This window comes from Porcisia hertigi, chromosome 14, assembly GCF_017918235.1.
Source record: "Porcisia hertigi strain C119 chromosome 14, whole genome shotgun sequence".
NCBI lineage: Eukaryota > Euglenozoa > Kinetoplastea > Trypanosomatida > Trypanosomatidae > Porcisia > Porcisia hertigi.
Genome location: NC_090573.1, coordinates 41,406 through 62,682, shown reverse-complemented (window position 1 = coordinate 62,682; position 21,277 = coordinate 41,406). Strand labels below are relative to the sequence as shown.

At 55.2% G+C, this 21,277-nt stretch overlaps 9 protein-coding genes across 9 annotated transcripts; all 9 read right to left on the bottom strand.

Moving 5' to 3' along the window:
• Window positions 1-270: 270 nt before the first annotated feature.
• Window positions 271-1,965, bottom strand: JKF63_06667 (uncharacterized protein; the record flags this gene model as incomplete). The annotated part of the gene is made up of 1 exon (XM_067902616.1): window positions 271-1,965. One exon carries the CDS (start codon window positions 1,963-1,965, stop codon window positions 271-273), a length of 1,695 nt encoding a protein of 564 aa, XP_067758509.1.
• Window positions 1,966-3,145: 1,180 nt separating this feature from the next.
• Window positions 3,146-4,498, bottom strand: JKF63_06666 (uncharacterized protein; the record flags this gene model as incomplete). Its single annotated transcript, XM_067902615.1, has 1 exon — window positions 3,146-4,498. The coding sequence occupies one exon, from the start codon at window positions 4,496-4,498 to the stop codon at window positions 3,146-3,148; it is 1,353 nt and encodes a 450-aa protein (XP_067758508.1).
• A 542-nt stretch (window positions 4,499-5,040) lies between these two features.
• On the bottom strand, window positions 5,041-5,661 carry JKF63_06665 (uncharacterized protein; the record flags this gene model as incomplete). The annotated part of the gene is made up of 2 exons (XM_067902614.1): window positions 5,041-5,264; window positions 5,307-5,661. The coding sequence occupies 2 exons, from the start codon at window positions 5,659-5,661 to the stop codon at window positions 5,041-5,043; spliced, it is 579 nt and encodes a 192-aa protein (XP_067758507.1).
• A 1,779-nt stretch (window positions 5,662-7,440) lies between these two features.
• Window positions 7,441-8,040, bottom strand: JKF63_06664 (uncharacterized protein; the record flags this gene model as incomplete). Its single annotated transcript, XM_067902613.1, has 1 exon — window positions 7,441-8,040. The coding sequence occupies one exon, from the start codon at window positions 8,038-8,040 to the stop codon at window positions 7,441-7,443; it is 600 nt and encodes a 199-aa protein (XP_067758506.1).
• Window positions 8,041-8,820: 780 nt separating this feature from the next.
• JKF63_06663 (uncharacterized protein) lies at window positions 8,821-9,315 on the bottom strand (the record flags this gene model as incomplete). Its single annotated transcript, XM_067902612.1, has 1 exon — window positions 8,821-9,315. One exon carries the CDS (start codon window positions 9,313-9,315, stop codon window positions 8,821-8,823), a length of 495 nt encoding a protein of 164 aa, XP_067758505.1.
• A 1,400-nt stretch (window positions 9,316-10,715) lies between these two features.
• Window positions 10,716-12,770, bottom strand: JKF63_06662 (uncharacterized protein; the record flags this gene model as incomplete). The annotated part of the gene is made up of 1 exon (XM_067902611.1): window positions 10,716-12,770. The coding sequence occupies one exon, from the start codon at window positions 12,768-12,770 to the stop codon at window positions 10,716-10,718; it is 2,055 nt and encodes a 684-aa protein (XP_067758504.1).
• Window positions 12,771-14,794: 2,024 nt separating this feature from the next.
• Window positions 14,795-15,880, bottom strand: JKF63_06661 (uncharacterized protein; the record flags this gene model as incomplete). The annotated part of the gene is made up of 1 exon (XM_067902610.1): window positions 14,795-15,880. The coding sequence occupies one exon, from the start codon at window positions 15,878-15,880 to the stop codon at window positions 14,795-14,797; it is 1,086 nt and encodes a 361-aa protein (XP_067758503.1).
• A 1,009-nt stretch (window positions 15,881-16,889) lies between these two features.
• On the bottom strand, window positions 16,890-17,438 carry JKF63_06660 (uncharacterized protein; the record flags this gene model as incomplete). Its single annotated transcript, XM_067902609.1, has 1 exon — window positions 16,890-17,438. One exon carries the CDS (start codon window positions 17,436-17,438, stop codon window positions 16,890-16,892), a length of 549 nt encoding a protein of 182 aa, XP_067758502.1.
• A 627-nt stretch (window positions 17,439-18,065) lies between these two features.
• JKF63_06659 (uncharacterized protein) lies at window positions 18,066-19,658 on the bottom strand (the record flags this gene model as incomplete). Its single annotated transcript, XM_067902608.1, has 1 exon — window positions 18,066-19,658. One exon carries the CDS (start codon window positions 19,656-19,658, stop codon window positions 18,066-18,068), a length of 1,593 nt encoding a protein of 530 aa, XP_067758501.1.
• Between the last annotated feature and the right edge of the window lie 1,619 nt (window positions 19,659-21,277).

Sequence of the window (21,277 nt, the reverse complement as noted above, 5' to 3'; positions counted from 1 at the left end):
AGGGAGTGAGGGGGAGAATGAGGGGTTGGGGTTGGGGGGGGGGGTCTCTATAGCGTTGTGCGCGCCGCTCACCACTCATTCTCAACAAACCCTCCTCCCGTCGGTAAAATTCAAATATAAAAATATTGTCAGCAAGGGGAAAGGGGGGGAGAGTGCACGGGACTCTAAACTGCGGAGTTGGGACTTGTGCTACAGCTGAAAGCCCTCCTGCCCCCTCAAACATCTGTTGCTCCTCCTTTTAATCAGTTTTTTTGTTGGATCGGAAGCGCATTAGGTAAGAGTGGTTGCCGGTGAACTGACAGCAGGATTAAACTCCGTGAAGGCAGCATCTTGCACGACGCGCAGCAGCTCAGAGCCCTTTGTCACCTGATGCACCACAGCAGCGCATTCAAGAGCGGGCCGGGCCACTTGCTCTCTCACCAAGTTGCGCATGCGTTTGTCGTAGAAGAACTTGTACCGGTCACGGTAGTCTATGAGGAGTGCGCGGCTTACAGCCTGGGCGTACAGCAGCGCCTCCTCGTGTGTGCGGTCATGCGTATTCACAAACTGGGCGCTGGAGAGAAACTGGTATTGACCCAGAACCATGTCCACCGCGTCCAAAACCGCATCAATCAAGTTTGCCTCGAAGCTGAGCCGCAGGCACATGTTCAGGTACTTGCGCTCCATGTACTCGCGCTCCTTTTGAGTAACCGCGTCGATCATGCTGGCTACAAGGTGATACTCGCTGCCGATGGCGTCAAGCGCTGGGCTGGACCGCAGCGTTTGCTCGTAGCTCTCAAAGGACTGCGCAACCTTCAGCTGCGCATCCTTCATGTGAGCCAAAGCAGACAAGTACTTCTCGAAAGAACGTGCCGACGCCTTGAGCGCTTGCTGGCGACGAGCAAGCTGTTCACAGACCCGCACCCAAGCACATGCGTCTGACTTTGCCGACGGCGGAAGGTATGTCCAGTCATAAGTAAACGATAGAGAGGAAAACGGCACTGGTGCGCTGCCGCTACTGCTGGGGTGCACCTCGCGGACGCGGCCATCGTTGCCGACGGTGTGACTCTTTGTGTTGAAAAAAAAGTCCGCCACTGACCGCAGAAGACTACTGGACTTGGCAGCGATTTTGTTTGCAGTGTACTCTGTGAAGGTGCGGTGCCGCTTGCTGCACTCGCGAAAGGCGTGCGTGGCGAGGCGGTGGTCGCGCAGAGCCGCCCGCATGCGCAGCAGTGTGCCCGTCTCAAAGGTGTCGCGTGGGTCCAAAAAAAAAGGTGCGACCCACTCGGAGAAGAAGATGACCTCCGGCATGCACGCGATTTCGTTGAGGAAGAACTGAAGGTTGTGCCGCTGTGCTGCAAAGGCATCCGAGGCGCTGAAGTAAGTCTCGATGTCGCTGACGCTGCTCTTGCGCGGCAAAGGTGACATGATGAGCATCGGGAACTGATACGTGAGAAGCTCTCGCAGATCCACCACCTCGCTGTACCGCCGGTCCACGCTCGCCGAGTTGCCGCGTGACCAGTCGCTGCGCCTCACGCCGATGTCCATACCGGAGAGATGCGGCGCGTTTTTTGGAACGTCCGGAGGGGTAAAACTCGAGTCATTCTCTGCAAGAATCTCCGTTGTTATGGGAAAGTAGGTGATGGGGCGCATCATCTCATTGCCCTTGAAGGCGGCATCTATGCGAAATCGAGCGAGAGCGACGCGGCCGTGGGTGTGCGTGTGCGGCGCGACAGGGGCCTCACTCTCCACTCCCGACGGAGGTGCAAATACGGAGGCCGAGGACGTCATATCGTAGCCAACACCGGTGTCTGCAGCTGTCGATTGAGATGGTGGTGGTGGTGGCGGCGTGGTGGGCGGTGTGGGAGAGGTCGGCACCGTCACGTCGCCGAGGACGTTTGAAGACCTAGCGGCCGGTGACGGTGAAGAAGTCGTGGTGGTTCGCTGATATTCCTCTTCATAAGGGTTGGTACCACTGTACAGCATGCTTGCAGGAGCGGTGGTCGGGGGATGGGAGGATCAGCAATCAACGAAACACACGTGTGTGTGTGTGTGTGGGTGTGTGTGTGGGTGTGGGTGTGTGTGTAAATAAAGATACACACACACGTGTGAGTGGCCAGGAGTGTACGAGAGAGGAGCTGGGAGGAAGGAGAAAAGTCTCAAGGCAAGAATGTAGGAGGCGTGTGCGCAGCAAAACACAAAAAAAAAATATCACGCAAGGATATATAAATATATGTTTATATATTTATATATCCGAAGCGCAGGGAATGTCAATGATGATGAGTATGTTGAAGAGGTTGGAGGTAGAGAGAGATGATTCTCAACCAGTACCACACTGCCGAAGCGCGGTGAATGCGAAACAATAAAAGGTATAACAGAAGGTGAAGAGCAAACGGGTGGAAGGATAGATAGGGGGTCTTGGGTGTGTGTGTGTGCGTGTGTGTGTGTGTGTGGGGGGGGATGCTTCAACTCCATTGCGGCATCTGTAAATGCGTATAGGTGTATCGTTAGCTCATGCTCTGCGTGCCCATGAGTGTGAGTCGAAGAAAAACGACGGGCGAGTGTGTCACTCGCTGGTGCTGCTGTAGGCACCTCTTGTATATGTTTGCTTTGGTAATCGTGTCATGCCGTTGCGGGCAGACTCCAGCTGTTTCGATTATCCGCATTGAACTTCGGTTTTACATCGTTGTGCACGGGAGTATGGAGAGAAGAGCACGGCTCAATCGGGGATGGCGAACGCCTCACCCTCCCTCACCCTCCCTCCCTCATACCCCTCACCGGTAGACGAGAAGCATCTACGAACAAACACAGAGAGAGAGAGGAGAGGAGAGGAGACCACACAAACAAACACGCTCAGATAAAAAGATGGAGGTGTACCGAAAGTGGGGAGGATCGAAGTGTGAGTGTGGCTCCCAACAATAAAAGATGAATGAAGCCATAGAGCATCCATCGAAACATACAACACAACACATCCAGACGTAACACAGGCAGACACAAAAAAAAAACTAAAGCAGTACACTGATGCATCGCCGGTAGTTTACATGACCCATAAGTTCCATTTGCGGGAAAGGGGGAGAGGGGGGGGGAAGTCCAGACAACGGGAGCTCATCAAAACTCCGCGATGCCCCGAACCCTCCCTCTACCCCTTCAAATACAGCATAGTGACTCATGTCGGATAATGGCTGAGCTCCTGCTGAAGCAAAACGATAGAGGACTCCTCCTTCTTGATGATATTCGTGAGTTCCTGATGACGGTCTGTCAGCTGCACCAGACGGGTGCGGTAGTCGCGGACTATAGCCTTGCGCTTCTCGTAGTCCAGGAGTAGGTCGCGCGAGCCAACGAGGGGCATGCGCTCCTTCATCTTCTTGTTCGCGCGCAGATGCATATCACGGCGCCGCTTCGATTTGGCAAGCTGATCACGAGCACCACCCAGCTCCTCATCCGTGCTAGCGACGTGCTGCCGTAGCTCGCTGTTTTCCTTCCGCACGCAATCGAGCTTCTCGCGCACATGTGTGGCAATGTGAATAGTATTCGTGACTTTGTTGCGCAGCTTCAGCACCTCCTCGGAGCGCTCCTCGATCTTTTCGTTCAGTGTCGTGTTCTCCACCTTGAGCTGCTCGAAGTCAATCAGAAACATGTGGTGGTTGGCGGCGTTAGGCTCCTCGTCGCTTTGGCCATTAGCAAAAGCTGTTGCAGCGGAGGAAGGGGAAAAGGGGGAGGGGGAGGACGACGACGACGTCTTGCCTCCCTTCGCTGCCCGCCGTAGTCGCAGCAGTCGACTTTTGAACTGGAGGTAACGCACGCGAGCGGATTGAATCGCGCTGCGCTGCGCCGCCTCACGCTCAACATACTCTGCGATTGTAGCGGCTGGGATTGGTCGGTTCGACCGCATGAAGCGCACCTTCGCCGCCAGCGCTTGAATGTACTCCTGATGTTTTCGCTCCCGCATTGCGGCATCATTCATGATGGGCTCGTAGCGCTCCCTCTGTAACTCGAGGTCCTTCTTTAGAGCAGCCGTCCGTCCCGCAACGCTCCGCCGCTCCTCTGCTACCTGGCGCACGAGGGCCCAGTACGCTGTTTCCGCATCGGGTGTCGTGAGCTGCGTCGCGTCCTCCTCACCGTTGCGGCGGCGCTGCTCCGCGTAGTGGCGGGAGAGTAACTGCTGGTAGATGAGGTTTTTCTCAAGCAATGCTTTGCGCTTTTCCAAGAGAGAGCGGTACTCTTCCACGGCCGCACGACGCTTCTCCTCGGATGACTCTGCTGCCTGTTCGAGGTCATCAAACCCCCTGTTGGACGCCAGGGTGCGATCCGGATCCGACGCGTTTTCTCCACTCCCTTCTGCATTGCCGAGTGCATTGGAAGGGGGGAAAAGCGAGCTCCTGCTGCCCAGACCGCGCAGCGCAGCCTCATGCGCCACGCTACGCCGATCAAGGTGCTCACGCCATCGCGTCTGAATTAACGATGCGGCAAGCTGCTGGTTCGCCTCGTCCCGGCGACGCACCTCGGCATCCTCAAACATGGTCGAATACCCACGTGTGCGTGTGTGTGTGTGTGTGTGTGTGGTGGTGGTGGTGGTGCCGACGACAATTACAAGAGTGTGTTTTCTAAAGCCGAACCACAGAGGGGGGCTTGGCCAAATGCCGAGAGACCTGAAAAAAAAAAGATTTTATTGTGTGTGTGTGTGTGTGTGTGTGTGTGTACATGTGAAGGGGAAGAGGGAGGATAAGGAGAAAAGATCGAACAGAAGAGTTACAGTTGGGGGAGAGGCGATTCCCCATTCGAGGGGGCGTGCATTTGTGGGCACATGCTGGATAACGGGTGCATGTGAGATGTCCATGAGGGAGCGAGAGTAGCACAAGGTGGCAACCGCCGTAGAGGAATAAGCAATGACTCTCAAGACATCATGGGGGTCCGCCAAGAGTAAGTGAGTGGAGAATGGGTGTGTGGATTGGGGGAGGGGGGGAAGGGAGGGGGGGGACACCCTCAGAGGCGTGGCGTGACTCATCGATACAACCGCCCCCCGTCCACCTGCCTGAATACAAAAACAAATAGCCTCAAGTGTTAGTCCCCTACAGGATCCAACGAGGAGGAGGAGGAGGAGGAGCAAGACGATATATTCACCACTGACGAAGCTCGCCAGCTGCTCTCGGGCGCGCTCATGGGGGCGTCTACACAAGCTTCGTCTCCTGTGTACACGGGTGAGGAGCTCAACGTCCTCGGTGACACCGCCTGCCTCGGCAACGCCAACGAGGATGCACCAGGGGTGCCCAGGACAGGCACGGCGCCTGTCGCAGCAACAGTGGCTCTGGAGAGAGCTATGTCGTTACCAGCTTCAGCTGGTATCGATATGCCTTTCGGAGGGGGATCTGGAGCCACCGTAACTGGCGATGAAGATGCAGAAGTGGCTCTGGGCCCTGCCCCGGGAATGAGGCCAGGTGAACCCCACCCTGTCCTTGCCTGCCGTTGCGCTCGGTCCATGTCGCGCTTCGCCTTAGCCTCCTGTGCAAGCTTCTTCTCCATCTTCTCAAGCTTTTCCAGTGAGTAAGACTTGATAGGCAGCAACTTGGGCTTGCACAGCTGCAGTTGAAGCTTCCTGATCTCTGAAAAAACGAGACCGCGCTCTGGTAGGATGGCCAATGTAGTTTCGTCTACGACATCTTGAGAAGGCGCGTGCGAGTCCATCTCGACACGGAGCAAAGTATGCTTTGTGTGTGTGTGTGTGTGTGTGTGCGTGTGTGTGTGTGTGACAGTAGTGTACTATGCTGAGACAAAAAAAAAGGAGGGGAGTGCAGAGGAAGTAGTGTGAAGAGGGAGCGCAGAGGAAGGGGGAATTGAATGAGAGGGGTGATACAGTGAATGGATGGGAGGGGGGGGGGTGGGGGGGGCGCCAAAAAAAAAAAGACTTGGCACAGTAAAGCATACACAAACTCACAAGTTGTATGCCAACATGCCATTGTATACCCCTGCATGGGTAAACACGCACACTGCGCCTCCCCCTCCCCCCTCCGCAACAGCCGCCGCTTCCTTCTTTCCTTCCTTCTTTCCCCCTCCTCACAGTGAATATTCACTACCGCTCGGCTTTCGATGAGAAAGCCGGTGAAAGAGATGAGCAAGTGCAGTGATGAGAGAGAAGCATGCAATACTCACAGGCGGGTACTCCCACCGTAGAACTAGCACGAGGATAGACGGGTGTAAGATATACCACCACCCTCTCCTTTTCTCCAATTTGAATCGGTCGGATGCGGAACATACGTGAAAGCGCTCGTACTTCACTTTTTTTTTGAATTTTTTCTTCTCTAGGGCGGTTATAGTTGTTTTTTCCACGGCATTATCGAGAGTGCGGCGAGTGCAGCGCAGAACGTAGACGAGGATCGGGGATCGGGAAATGGGGGAGGGGGGATTGGAAATTCGAGAGGAGTTTGCAGCATCGCCTCCTCCTCCCTCCCCCTGCACTGAACGCATCGTCAAATGAAACAAAAAGAAATGAAGAGAGAGAGGTGAAAAGAAACATTTTCCCACTTAATGGCGGGGTGGGGGGAGGGAGGGGGAGTCAACACACACACACACACACACACACATTCACATTCACATTCAAAGACATCAGAAATATAAAAAAACACACATTATGCTGATGGATCAAGACGACAGCAAAACAAGTTAGCAAGGACGCAACTCATCTTGGCATACTAGAGGGAACCGATGAGAGAGGTAAAAAGAGAAAAGGAGCACGGAGAGCTCGCGAGTCGATGGAAAGAGAGCGGAGCTGCAGCGAAGAGAGAGAACGCGTGCTCCCAGAACACGCAGGGTGGTGTAGGGTACACCCGAACGCATCCACAGACACAAAAAGCGCGGGCTCCAGTGATTCCTCTCCAGATATTAACGGTCAAAGAAGACAGGGAGAGCAGAGGGCAAAATAGGTTATTCGCCGCTTCAGAAACCTCGCTCGCCTGCCCTTTGATCTCTCTACTACAAACACGTAGGAACCAATCCTGAAGCACACGCACATGTACACACACACACACACACACACACCTTCCATCTCCACTCATTGTGGCGGCCCATCGCGTTGCTCGATCTGTTTCCCTCTCGTTTCCTCTTGCTTTATCTTTTTTGACATCCGGCTGTTGTTTGGAGGTGTTTGAATGGGGGGCCGGGGGGCGGCATCTTTTTCTTCTTTATCATATTTTTCTGCGTCATTAAACACACAGGCGCTCTCACACACACACCGCCACCCCCCGGGAGGGGGGAGAGGGGAGGGGGAGGGGGGTAGAGGAGGGCAGGGAGATGGGGAGGGGGTGGAGGAGCGTGAATACGAGATGTCAAATAGAGTTAGCACACGTGACACGCACAGAGGCACGCGCACCTTCCCCCCTATCCCCTCTATGCTCGTACTGTATATATAAGTGTGTGTGTGTGTGAACAGGAGCGCGATGAGACCCCTCGTGGTTTTTTTTAATCCCCTTAAAAGAGCGACATCTCACCGTCCATGCCCTCCGCCTCCTCCTCCTCCACCTCCACCTTCGGGCGAGGGCCGTTGGACTCCAACTCCTCACCAGCCAGGATGTGGTTCAGCTGCGCAGTGAAATTGGACTGGTTGAGCGTGTGGGTCTGCAAAAACTGCTGGCGCCACGCGATCTTGCCACCCTTGACAATGAAGGCCATGGGGCACGACATCACAGACAAGTTCGACACATCTGCGTAGCTCTTGCTGACGGCCTTGCCTTCATCGTAAAAGATGTAGGCCGGAGCCAGACGCAACTGCTTCTTTGTGTTCTCATCGATGATCTCCTTCCCCAAGTACTTCTCCGTCTTGGCGATGTCCGCGTCAGTGCTGATGGCGATAAACTCCACCTTATCGGCCATCTCCTCCGACAGCGTCGTGAACTCGTCGTTGCACACATCAGCGCCGCGGTAGAACGTGTTGAAGAAATATAGCACGTACACCTTGTCCCCAGTGATCGTTATCTTCTCACCCTTGATGGGGTGCGTGGAATCGATCTTGGGCGCCTCCTTGCCGAGCGAGGCGTCGTCGCAGTACGTCTTGATGTCGATGTCTGTCATGTTGAACTTGCCCTTCTTTTTTTTTCGTTCAAAGAAGAGTTGTCTGTCTTTTGTGGGAGGGGGGGGGAAGCGAGGAGGCAATTCTCAGTGGTCTGGGATTTTTTTTTAGTGGATGACTTTGGATTGTCAACGACAGGTTGGAAAGCGAAGAGCTTCATCCATCGCGTGATGTGAGCGTGTGTGGGACGAATAATGGGGAAATGAAGAAGGGGCAAGGCAGGGGAAGGAGAATGGGGAGGGGAGAGGGGGAGTGAGTGAGTGAGTGGGTGAAAAGGGCAGTGATGACATGCAACGCAATCCAATCGCACCATTAACGGGAGTCACGACATGTTTAAACCTGTTTGCAGGCCTGTGTACATGACTGCCTACTCCATCTACTGGGCTGAGCGGACAGACAAAAGACTAAAACGCGGCAACAAGTAAACCCGATGGGTCGATGGATGCCGTTTCACTCTGCCAACACACCCCTCCTTCTACCCCACCCGACCTCCTATCGATAGTATGGCTATCCATTCGACTCTACAGCTTCAATGCCACCATGGGGACATGAGCGTCGAATCCCAAAAGCTCGGTGCCATCACAAACGACACCATACACACCCACACAGGCTTCACGGGACTCCTCGAAGAGTAGGCGAACTCGATAAACGAAACGGGGGGAGGGGAGAGGAGGGGAGGAGGGGAGAGGGGAGAGGGATAATAATTCATTACCTCTACTTTGAATAGAAATCGACAAGCAGTGCTACCACCTCTCAGTCCACGTTGCGCAGGTGGCGCGGGCTCAAGGGCTCTCGTCAGTTGCCCTGATACACAGCTCGTCCGTCTCGAGGAAGCAGCCGATATCCCAAATCATCTCCTTCTGCATAGTCAGGATGAACTCGATGTTGCCCGTGCGGATGCACTGCGTCACGACACCATCGCCCAGCTTCTGGCGGATGGCTTCCATGAGCTGCGCAGCGCCGATAGAATACGCGAAGAAGATAACCCAGTTGCCACGAGCCCAGTGGATGTCCTGCAGGCGCCCAATGTCGCCACGCCCCAGCGTTTCGAGGCCCACGTGCGCCCTCACCTTCTCGCTCCAGGCGCGTGGCACGTCCACTGCCTCCAAGCGCCCGTTGATAAGGTCGCGCTCGATTTCGTAGCACAGGATCACATGGAGAGGGTTGCCCAACTCGTCCGCAAGTGTTTGAATGTAGCTCGGCTTCACCAGCCGGTTGATCTTGCGGATACTTTCCACCGTCACGTACTCAGCGAACGCAGCAGGCCTGCTTATCATCCGCTCTGCCAACAGCGACTGTGTCTCATTGTATACCGTGGGAGCGCGCCTCACACACCGGCTTCCCCAAGCAGTTCGCGTGGGCCGTAGCGCCTTTCACCGGCATCATTGCCTGTGTATGTCCCAGTGACCCAGGGAGAGCAGGTGTCGCAGGCTGCGCATATTCAGATGCAGCTACTAGTAGACCTGCATTGTTTCGCAGCGGGTGAAGGATAAAAGGGGAAAGGGAAGGGGGGGAGGGGGGGTCGGTGGTCGGTGGTCGGTTGAGTAGAACGGATACGGAGAGTGTCAGGTACGCATTGTGCGTTAGACTTCTTGAGAGTGGAGGTGCCAGAGGGTGTGCGAGTGGTGCGTGTTGGGCCTCGCTGTGTAGTGCATCACTGCACGCAAAGGAGATGAACAGTTTGCGACGTTTAGAGAGGAGACACAGACACGATGCCGTAGGGGGGTGGAGCCGCGAGGTGAGGGCACACGGGAAGGCATGGCAGGACCCACTGGCGATGCAACAAGGATGAACGGGTGGTTCAGACATCCCAGTCCATGGCGAACAAGTTGCCCTCTCCTCCCCTTCTATACACGCGCAAACCCCCTCCTATTCATGGTCTGACAACTGAGATGAGATGGGGCGCGGTACGTGGAACTGCCGCCCCATATATATATATATATATACGTGCACGCACGTAGTGTCACTTGCTCTTGTACGTGTATCTGTGTGTGCTTGTAGACACGTGTACTCCCTTTGAGCTCTGTGGCGCGATGCGTCGAACATAAAACCGAGAAATTGCACAGGGGAGGAGTACCGACCACCAAACGAAAAAATGTAGACGTTCTGTTCCGATAAACCAGCCCGAGGACCGATGCAAAAGTGATTTAAATCAGGAAGAAAGAGAGGAGGAAAGGAGGCAGTGAGGCTGGACCAAAAAAAAAGTTGAAAAAAAAAGAAATAGTCTTATTCTGAGCGCGCACTACCTGCCCCCCCCCCACAACACGCCGCCTCCTCCCCCCATGCAGTATTGTGAACAAAAACGAGAGAGGTGGTGGGTTGACGTAACTGTCTGTTGGGAGGGGGGGGGAGGGCGCGCAGGGGAGGAAGGGGGAAGGGGGGGGAGGGGGGAGGGGACAAAGACAAAACAAAACAAAACAAAACAAAAGGAGGGAATAAGTTAAAAGTCCGTTACACACACATATACGCACACACCTACGTAGGCCACTAGGGCCTAAACGAGGACTGCATTTGCATGTTTCATTGCACTGACACTGGACAGGGTTGGGACATATCAACGGACGGGAAAGGGAGAAGGAAAAAGAGTGGGGGAGGGGGGGGGGAGGGCGATGCGCTTGCGCCTTCCTTCCAAAGCAGGAACAGCCTGTATGCGTAACGCTCCGAAGGAACTCAGCAGCTACACCGTCTCTGACGCTGGCGGCGATGTGCGAGCTCGGCAGGGCTCGGTGCCTTCCCACACGGTGCGGCAGTGTGAGCTCTGTGGCGATTGTTTGCGCAAAGAAGGTGAATTCAAGCTGCGCGGCACTGATCTCTGCACCGCCGCGGACGTGCGACGGAGCTCACGCACCAATGTGTTGCCGCGCAGAAAAGCTGCATCCGCAGCTGCCGTGACTGGAAGGTACGTAACGGTATAGCCCAGCGGCTGTGGCTCTGACTGGCCAGCTGTTGGGGTGGCGGCAGTGTGCGAAGCAGCTCCCTTCTTGCACTTCTCCACGCTTTGGGCAAAGTTCTGGAGCAGCTCAATAAGGCGGGCGTAATCAGCAAAGGCCGATGATGTCAGCGGTATCCGGTCAAACTTGCTCTGCATGCGTGCCACCACGTCACACACGCACCGCGGCACCCAGAGAACCTCGCCGCCGCCATGGGCAAGCTGGAAGCGTACACGGCAGATGTGCACCGCTGCCGCCATCAGTTGGCAGCGGCGCGACGTATTCGTAGAAAGATACGCCGCTAGTTCAGCAAGAGAGAGAATACACGTCAGCAACGTCTCCCCCAGCGCGGCTCGCGCCAGTCCAGGCACTGGCTCCCGCTCGCAGATGCTGGAGAGCGCCTCCAGGATCCAACCGACTGTCTGAACCGCTTCCTCAACGAGGACCTTCATCGACCACGCTGATTGTTGCGGCACTTTCGAGACAACCCCACACGCATGCGCCAGAGCCAAATGGCGTAGAGAGCGCAGGCGCAACGAAGCCAAAAGAAGGGCCAACCAGTCGCGCGGAAAGTCTGGCAGGACAGCGCCAGCGTCATCTGCTACCCCTGCGGCGCTGAGCACCGAGTCTGCAACATCGATGACCTTACAGGATAGCGCATATGCTTGACCAAGACGGCGACAAGCCAGTCTAAATCGAAAGCGATGATCGTTGCGTCCATCTGTGCACGAGGCGTACACGTCGTCGGCCAGAATCGCGCACTGGTGCTCCAGCAGACTCAGTGCCCACGTGGCGAGCCCCTTTGCTGCAAAAACGGGTGATACACATCCGGCGGCGTCGAATGCGGCACAACACAATCGCAGCTCCTCACGTACTTGTTGGAGCGCCTCCCGTGGCGTTAAACTTGCTGTGCGCTGCCGCAGCTCTTGGCAACGAGTAACCCAACGCTCCTGGTGTTTTACAAAGGCGGCAAGCGACCACATGGCTGGTGGTGGTAGATCGAGGGGTGGCGTCGACGGCGTCTGCGCGGCAAGGTCGAAGACGGCTGTCAAGCTGCGCGGCCTCGCTTCGCCCGTGGACGGTGCAGGTGCAGTTTGTATGCCGGTGGTCGCAGGCATTTTCGGGGTGCTGCGGCTTGGTGCTGGCGTACTCCACTGGCGTGGGGCCTTGATCGGCGCCGGAGGAGATGTAGTCCAGGTAGCGGAGTTGCGCATCAACGGGGTGCGCCAGTCGGGCCCAAGCGTCTCAGGTGTCAGCGGAACGGCCTTCATGTAGAGAGTGGAAGTCTGGTAGTGCCCAAAGAGGACCTCGACATCCGTGCACAGGAAATACCGCGTCTCCAGTAGAGAAGACAGCGAGGGCGTGATGGGATACCAGAAGCCGCTCGTGACATCCTGCCCGAGAACCTGCACGTTCCAACCTACTTGAGAAGGGGTTCGCACCGGCTGAGACAGGATCAACGTCGCCACCACATCGCTCCATGTCACTCCACCCTTAACAACGCAGAACGGCAGCCTGCAGCTCACAGCGGCAGCGATGTGCTGAGATAGGACGCCGGAGCTGGGAACTCGTATTCGGCGCACCGTGAAGATACACACAGCCGGCGCCCCTGACCCTTCAAAGGCGGTGGTCATAACCTGATACGCAAAGCCGGCTGCTGTGTTGAACAAGACTGCTCTGGGAACCGGTGGGGGCAGCAAACGAGAGGATGCAGTCGATAGCCGCGGCGCGTCCCGGTGCTTCCGCATCTTACATGCAGACTCGGCTGCACAGTGGGAAGAAAGCTGCTGAAGCTGTGGCATAAGTGACTGCGGTAAGGAGGGAGGAGGGAGGACAACCGAAGTGATTGCGCTGCGTAGAAACCATCAACACCAACGGCTGTGATGTCTGGTGAAGTTCTGCCTAATGAAGGTGGGATGATGAGGATGATGGTAAGGGAGGTGGTGCGCTGATCTGAGTGCGCAGGGTACTCAACACCTTGCCCTCGTTCTGTAATGAGTTAGCAGACGCGTTGTTATTGTCTGTACGATATGCTGCCGTCCACTGCGACAGCAACAGCAACCCCCCACCCCTCTTCCTCCCAGTGGCAGCGAGGATTTACTGCTTGTTTGTTTGTCTCTGCCCTCTCTCTTTCTGAGTAGGTAGTAAAAATTCGAACTGGACAAACTCCAGGAGCGGCAGCACGTCTGGAAATCGCGTTGAGAGACCAAAGAAGGCCACACAGTGGAGTTGTACACACCCACCCCTCGCCACCCACTAAACGGGGAACACTTTAGTCGCTGCAAGTGAGCGCACAAATACGTGGGCGACTACCCACAACACGTGTAACGCGTGTGTGTGTGTGTGTGTGTGTGTGTGTGTATGTGGTGGTGGTGGTGGGGCCAAGAAAAAGTAAAAGATCTGTAAGTGAATGTCCGACCGCGTCGACGAATGAATCGATAGAGCCAGTGTGCGTATGTGTCTGTCAACGCGTGTAATGGGCGGCGTCTGTCAGTACGTGTGCGTGCGCGCACACGAGTGCATGTATATTTATATATATATTTATGTAAGCTATTTCTCTTTGACTCTCTCCGACTCGTGGAAGTGGAGTGCGAACTGTTAAAAGCGCACTTCGAAAAGACCGCAAGCGGTTGAGTGTAAGCGAAGGGGGGGGGAGGGGAGGAGGGGGGAGGGGAGGGGGGGAGGAGTTAGCCAACGAGAAGGGACACATTTTGTGTACAGGAGCGGCAGCCGTGTAGTGCAGCCGCGAGAACACAAAAATGGGGAAGGAGGGAGGGGGAAAGGGGGAAAGGGGAGAGGGGGAATGAAGCGAAAACACAAAAGGGGAGAAGAACGAAAGAGAAGACGCAGGTATATCTAGAATGCACACAGGCGTGTGCAGTCAAGAATGTGCCTGGAACATCCGAAGAATCGAAGAGAGCCCCCCCCCCACACGCGCCGGCCCTTCCTTTTTTTTTCACCCTGAAAGGTGTGTGTGTGTGTGTGTGGGGGGGGTACCGTCGAGGCTTCTGGCTTGCCCCGGAGGAGGAGTGGATCACGAAACAAATTCTATTACAAGTCGCTGCGCTCCCCCTTGTGACTGATGTTGCCCGGTGCTGCTGACCAGACGTTGCATCTCCTTAGAGCAGCACAGGTGTCAATCGATGATCCCGCGCCACCTTCGACTAGTGTCGGAGGCTACTAGTGGTTGCTCACCATCCGCAGGACCCGCTGATCCGCAAAGGAGAGGAGGTACGAAAACCTCGTCTATTCACAGGAGGGACGATGGGTCCGAAGCATCATGGCACCCAGCAAAAAAAAAAAAAAAACAGGAAGCTGCTGGGGAGAGGGGGAGGGAGATGTGACGTCCTCTAGTGGGGAGCAAGGGGGGTTGTTGTATATATATATATATATATATAGGGCCCATGGTGGATCTCGCAGCGGGGCTGCCGCCGCCTCTCAGGAGGATGCTGCTGGCGCACACCATTCAAAAAAAGATCTGCATGCCTGTCGACATTTCGAAAGAAGATGGGGGCGTTCAGCAGAGGAGCCCCGCAGTGAAGGTGAATTGGCGCTCTCGCGAGTGGCCTAGAATGGGAGACAGGCCCCCCCCCCCGCAGTGTACCGATGTACCCTTTGGTCCACTTCGCTTTGCGTCCCCCCCCCCACTCCCCACCACCGTTCCACGATACCCCATCAGAGACCACCACCACACATGTGCCGTGCGTATGTATACATATATATATATATAGCCATGTCGAGCATCTGCAAACGAAGCAGTACAGCGAAAACGGGGCAAAAGGGGGGTACATAAGCGGTTGTCCCCTTCTCGTGCGGCCAAACACAATCAACGTAGAACAACGGAGTTCTTCAGCAGATAGTCAATGAGCAACTGTGGAAACACCATCCGAAATACAGAAAGGGGCATCGAGGCAACGCGGCCGTGAACAGGGGGGTACGACTCGGCGGCTTTGATATTCGCAGGGGCGCCAATGGTGGTAGGCCCCGCCTCAGGAACGATATACCGCACAACCATCTGCTCGACATGAGGCTTCACAAGCTCCTCAGCAGCGCTGACGAAAAGTGGAGACTCGAGCTGCACGCCTAGGCGGAGCTGCTCCACGTCCTTCTCCCCCACAAGAGGGTTCAGCGTCACGGGCAAACCGAAAACCGCGCCGCTATGCGTCGTGAGCGGAGGCGCGATGCTGATGATGCGCAGGTTTGATGACCGCTTCACCTCCTGCGCAATCGCGTGCCGAGTAGCCGAGTCGCACCTGTGGAGCCGGAAGTGTGGGTGGAAAGGGGTGATCGAGTGAGCCGCTTCGATGCTATGAAGTAAGCTCTGCCCATGCACTTCACGCCAGAGTCTTTCGATGTGTAGCGCCGGTGCGGTTTGAGGGTCCGGTGCGGAGCTCGCAATGGGGAGCTTCCGCTTTTTTTGAGAGCCGCCACTGCGATTCAGCACCGCTGACACTTCCTCTGCCAAGACGACCTCGCCCAGCATGATGACCGTTCCTTCCTCTTCAGTATGCTTAGCAGCGGACGCGACATCGCCATGACGGTCGCTGCGTCGCGGACGAAGGAAAAGCCCACTAAGCACGTCCGCCTTCCCCAAGTCCTCGACAGCGGCCGGAGAGGCGGATCGACTGCGCTTGCGCCGCTCCGTCGTGGTACTGACAAGCGGTGCTGGCGTGTGCGCCGGTCTCGCACCGTTGCCCCACTCCTCGTCGCGCCAGCGCTTCAGCTCTTCATTAGTACAGCAGCTGCACTGTTGGTCCATTGCTCGCACGGCCTCCGCGCAGTACTCCATGAGATGCTGGCGCTTTTCCCATGTGATCTCCTCATCGGGTCCCTCCCACTTCACGGCGTACTCGATGGCGCCGTCATCGCTGATGCGACGATCAGTGATCTCCTCCACGGTGTAGTAGGACATATCCCCGAAAACCCATGTGCCTGCTCGCCTGCCTGTGCGCCCCAGCACTACAACTTCTGTTCCTCCGCTTAGGTTTCTTTTATTCGTTTCTAGATGTGTGGGAAAGGCACATAAGAGGAACCCCTCGGGCTGCCTGACAGTCTATGCGCACCTTCGCTGCATGAGTGAGCGCGTTACGTGTGAGAACAAAGTAGAGAAATCGGGAAGGGAAGCATCTGGTGAAAGGTAGAGACAGCGTTGAGGTGTGTGTATGTGTATATGTGTATGTGTGTGTGTGTGTTGGGTACGCGCGCGTGCGCACATGGCTCCTCCCATCTGCGGCAATAAACGAGAACACAAAGAATGGGGGAAAAAGTTGACGCTACCGTGTCCCTCACCTAGTCACAGTGAGTGACACGCACCAGCTTCTCAGAAAATCCCTCACTCAACTGATTCTACAGAATTGACGAGGCATGAGATGTTGATGGAACCAGTTCACATGGGAAGGAAAGGGGGAGGAGAAATAAACAAGGGCGAGGTTAACCCCCCCCCCTCCCTTCCCTCCCTCTCCTGCTAGTTTGCAGCCAACCCTCCCCACGCTGAAGAGGCCATAAAAAAAAATTCAAAGAAGAGACACGTGAGAAAATATGGTGAAGCCCCCCGCCCTCATCTCTAATATAGACAGCCATTAGAGAGGGCATACAAAGCCCAAGCACACCTCAAACACGCGCGCAAACAGCGAACCACACCAACGATGATTGCTCAGGCACCTTCAATCATGTATGCGTATATATATGCATACAACGTCACACTTTCCTCCCTCTTTCAACACGAGCCAAAACGCATATACACACACAAACGTCGATACTAAAGCGGGAAAGACAGACAGACAGACACAGACACACACACAGAGAGAGGGGGACTGATGGAACGTTCAGTTTTGCGGCACAAAAAAAAATTGCAAGACGCCACACATTCCATGGCGATAACTGCCAAGTTCTTTTTTGTTTACCTTTTTCCCGCAAAGTTATTAAATGAGCTCCACCTTCGCCCCGAGTTTCTCGTACAATCCCTTGAGCTTTTCCGCATCATCCTTGCTCATGTTGGTGGCCACCAGACCGGGGCACTTCTCCACCGCTTTCTTCGCATCGGCGATGCTGAGGTTCGTCACAGTGCGCAGCTCCTTAATCAGTTTAATTTTAATCTCTGGCGCATACTTCTCCAGCTTCACGTCGTACGTCAGCTTCTCGACTTTCTTTTTCTCTGTCTTGGCGTCAGCAGCTGGGGCATCGGCTGCCGGTGCGCCCGCTGCTGCGGCGGCGGCGGGAGCCATCATCACCGCACCACCGCCACCGCCACCGAGGCCGCGCAGCAGCGCCTTTTCATAGAAATCGTCGCTGTGGCCCAGTTTCTTGAATATGAGGCGCTGTAGGTCAGATATCTCCTTTAGTGTGAGCTGAGCGTAGGCAGCTGCCAAGTCGTCGAGTCTGGCGGTGTTACCAGCTGGCTTGGCGGAGCAGTAGCGGTACCCCACCGCACAACGGCTCATAAAACCGCTTGCGAGAACTGCTCTGCGCATCGTGGAGTCGACACAGATGCGTGCGCGTATATTACAAGCTGAGATGTGAGAGAGTGAAGGAGTGTGAGCAAAATGCACGCAAACAATTGAGGAGAAGAAAAAAATACCCGATAATACGTTGTGCGTGTACGTACGTGTGTGTGTGTGTGTGTGTGTGTGAAAAAAAAAGAGAAAGGAGGAAGGAAGGAAGGAGCGCACAAACGGATACGAAGCGCCATGCAAGACAATGCAGCAACAATGCATTGCCAATGCACTGCAGTCGAAAGACTCATCAAGGAGGAGGGTAGGGGGAGGGGGAGCAACACACAAAGTATATCTGTGAAGAGAGAGCACACACCCATTGCCTTCATGTAACGAGTACATATTTATCCACCTCACTGGAAGTCCATCGTCCATCTATCTTATTTCCTCTCTTATATCGGCGCACGCATGTGCTGCATAAAAAGACACCACTCATACCCCCCGCCCCGCCCCTTTTTTTTCCTTCAATTCACAACAGAGAAGTGTGCATGGGTATGTGTGTGTGTGTGTGTGTGTGTGTGTGTGAAAAGAAGCGACAGATGAAAACACGATACGAAAGAAAAGAGCACAAGTATTGCCTCCATCTAAACCCATCGCGTATTCACATCAGGCGTCGGTCCGCGAGATGGGTGAACCCGGGTCTCGCCACGGAACGAATGTTGGCGTTGGCGGCACGCCACGGAACTCCTCGTAGAAGCCAGGAGCCCAACTTAGCAAATGCGTGTAGAAGGTGTAGCTCGTGATATCTCGCTCTTTTTTGAGTCGCTTCGTGTAGCACCGTTCGACAATGTCCTCAGAGATGGTCAACTGATGCCCACTCAAGATTTTGTGGTGCTGTAAGGCGCGTAAAACATCTGCCTGTATCATCGCGGTGGCCTGTACCAGGTAGTCCATGGAGACGCAGTGGCCCTCCTCCATGGCCCGCGCAATGGCCATTGTGACGGAGTCGGCCCAGTATCCCAAGTAGAGCTTCTCCCCCAAGTCGCTGAGGGGCTTTTCCGGCGTGCCGATCTTGCCCTCACGGCGCGAGAGCTCGTAGCTGAGCTCAATCAAGAAACGGCCAATGCCGCGACTCTGATACTGTGGCAAGACTAATATACAAGACAAGTTGTACGGCTCAGGGGTTTGCTTCTCCTTACTAAAATACCCCAACACCTGCAGCCCATGCGTCTCCACGGAGCAGAGAACATAAAATAGAAAGGGCGTCATGTCGTGGTCCAGTGCCTTGTGCTCGAGAAAGAGCTTCGAGAGGAGGGCAAGGTGCTCACAAAAGGTCGGCTCCAATGACCCGTCCAACTCCAGCACGACCAGGCGCCGCAGTGGGTCACGGTAGATCTCGTTGCCAGGGGGATGGCGCAGGCAGTCCTGCTTGAGGTGCCGCACCACCGCCGAATTGTCGAGGAACGGTCGCAGGCAGTAGGGGCATATGTGGAGAGAGAAGGAGCGTGTCGCAATGGGCCACTGTCGCCTGCCGGGACCGCCCCCGCCACCTGAGCCGCCCACCCCTCCACTGCCGCTCCCGCTGTCACCAGCGTCACCGCCAACGCCAATTATACCCTCGTTCACTCTACTAGTGCCACTTGATGACGTAGTGAATTGCACCAACTGCAGCTCAGTGCTTCCCGTCACACACTGCGACGCAGCTTGAAGGCGTTGCTGCACCTCCGGACGGGCGAGGTGGTAAGGACTAAAATACCAAGTCTCCACCTCGTACGGTCCCATGCATATGGAGTAAATATTTTTGGTGCGTGAAAAGAAGGCACTGTCGCGTCGCGCCCGCGTCTTCGACACCTTCACCAGGTGTGGGGAGGCACCACCACCACCGCCGCCTTTAGCGTTTGCAGTAGCTTCCGTGAACGTAGAGGGGGCCCCCCCTTCGCCCGTCGGCGTTGTCGCCCCTGAGCCCTGCTGCTCTGTTGCGTAGCTCTGCCGCCGCGTCTTGATACCGCTGGGAGATTGCTGCTGATAGACGCTGCAGCTACCATGGTGCACACGACCCTGGTGACGTTCCTTGATGTCACTCGCCTGCAGCCACTGGTCCAACCGGCTATCCTGTTCAACGTAGCGAACGTAGTAGAGGAAGCCGCTGTGTGTGGCGTCCTCAGCAACCTCCAGCACAATTGCCGCGTGGAAAGTGCCGTTGAGGAGAGCGTACACCTTTTGCTTCTCCTCGTACGCAGGGACGGTGCTGCTCGACATGGCTGACGATGTCGAGGAGGACCCCCCGCCCCCCTCTCTCTCCTGCCCAACTCCTCTGCGTGTATGGGTCTCTCTGCGAAAGCCCTCCCTTCGAGGAGAGCACGACTTGGTTTAATGTGCGAGTGTATGCAGGCGTTGTAGCGGCCTCTAGGCCAATGACAAGAAGACGCGATCACACACACAGAGAGAGATGCACAGATACACAATCGAATAATGTGTATAGATGTATACTGGCCCACGCATCTGCCAATTGAGAAAACACAAAACAAAAAGAGGCGTTGTGGAAAAAAAAATTCGTGATAAAGTGGTGAGGTGAATGGAAAGTGGAGGTTCAGGATAAGGGGAATTGGGTGACGGGGCAAAGCAAGTGAAAGAAAGGGGGAGAGAGAGGGAATAAAGTGAGGAGGAGGAGGAGGAAAGCCTGTCTGATAGTCGTCCTCTCCTCAGACCACACCCGCTTTGCGGGCATACCCCCTCCTTCTTCGCTCTCTACCACATATTTATCGGCCTGTAGGCACACCACTGTCACGCCACTGCCTACACCGTAGTCTTTCTTGTCTCCTCTCCTGTGCATGCATCATCGAGCCACAGACGTGAGCGAGGGTAAAGGGTTATACGCAGGCACAGTGGGGGGAGGAGAGGGGGGGAGAGGGGGTTGCGTGCGACTTCCCCGCATCAACGCCTTTCAGCCCTTTTTTTCCCACTTTCTGCTGTACATGTCTGTACTTGTGCGTGTGTGTGTGTGTCTGCGTATTTATTTACTCAGGAATAAAATGTAAGACCAAAACAAAAACTGCGCAGAAGAGGGAACCAGCAAAAAAAGACAAAAAAAATGAAACGAGTCAAGACACATACAACACACACACACACACATACACAGAGAAAATATCGGATCCGCCAGACAGGGCCCCCCCTCCGCCCACCCACCCCCAAAAAAAAAGGGGGAGGAGACACCATAGCGTCCCGCCCGCCTCCCTCACACACCTGCTGCTGGGGCCATTCGTCTCCGTGGGCCGAACATGTTGACTACTACAACACGCTGCTCTGTGATGTCAACAAAAATCGAAAATAAACTCGTTTTAAAAAAAAAAAGTGGTATTGAGGCAATAGAAAAAAAGAGCCCTGGCAAACACAGTCTTAAAGGAAGGTGAGGAAAAGGGAGGGCGAGGGAGGGAGGGCGAGGGAGGGGCATTGTAAAATAGACTACGAGTCGGCCAGACGAATCCGTAGACGCTCCCGGCACCTATTGTGATATGCTGAGGCAAAATTAGAAGCGGAGGCTGACACGACAGCTGCATCAACGTGTGTAAAAAAAAAAAAGAGCATTAAAAAAAGGACCAGATACAGAAGTTTTTAAATGGCGCGTTGCGCGCCCGCTCGCGTGTGTATAAGAGAGGCCGCAGACAAATAAAAGCTTTAAAAAACCGCTCGCCTTTCCCTCTCCTCTTTTTTTTCTCCTCGTCCGAGATCAACACCGTGGCTACCATGTCTGGGGACTCGAGCGGATTCTTTCAACAGTCCTTCAAGTGACGACGACACCGGAACACACACACACACACGTGCGTCTTCAAGCGTGGGAACACTTCCTAGAAGCCAGAAATGACGAAGCAGTAAAAAAA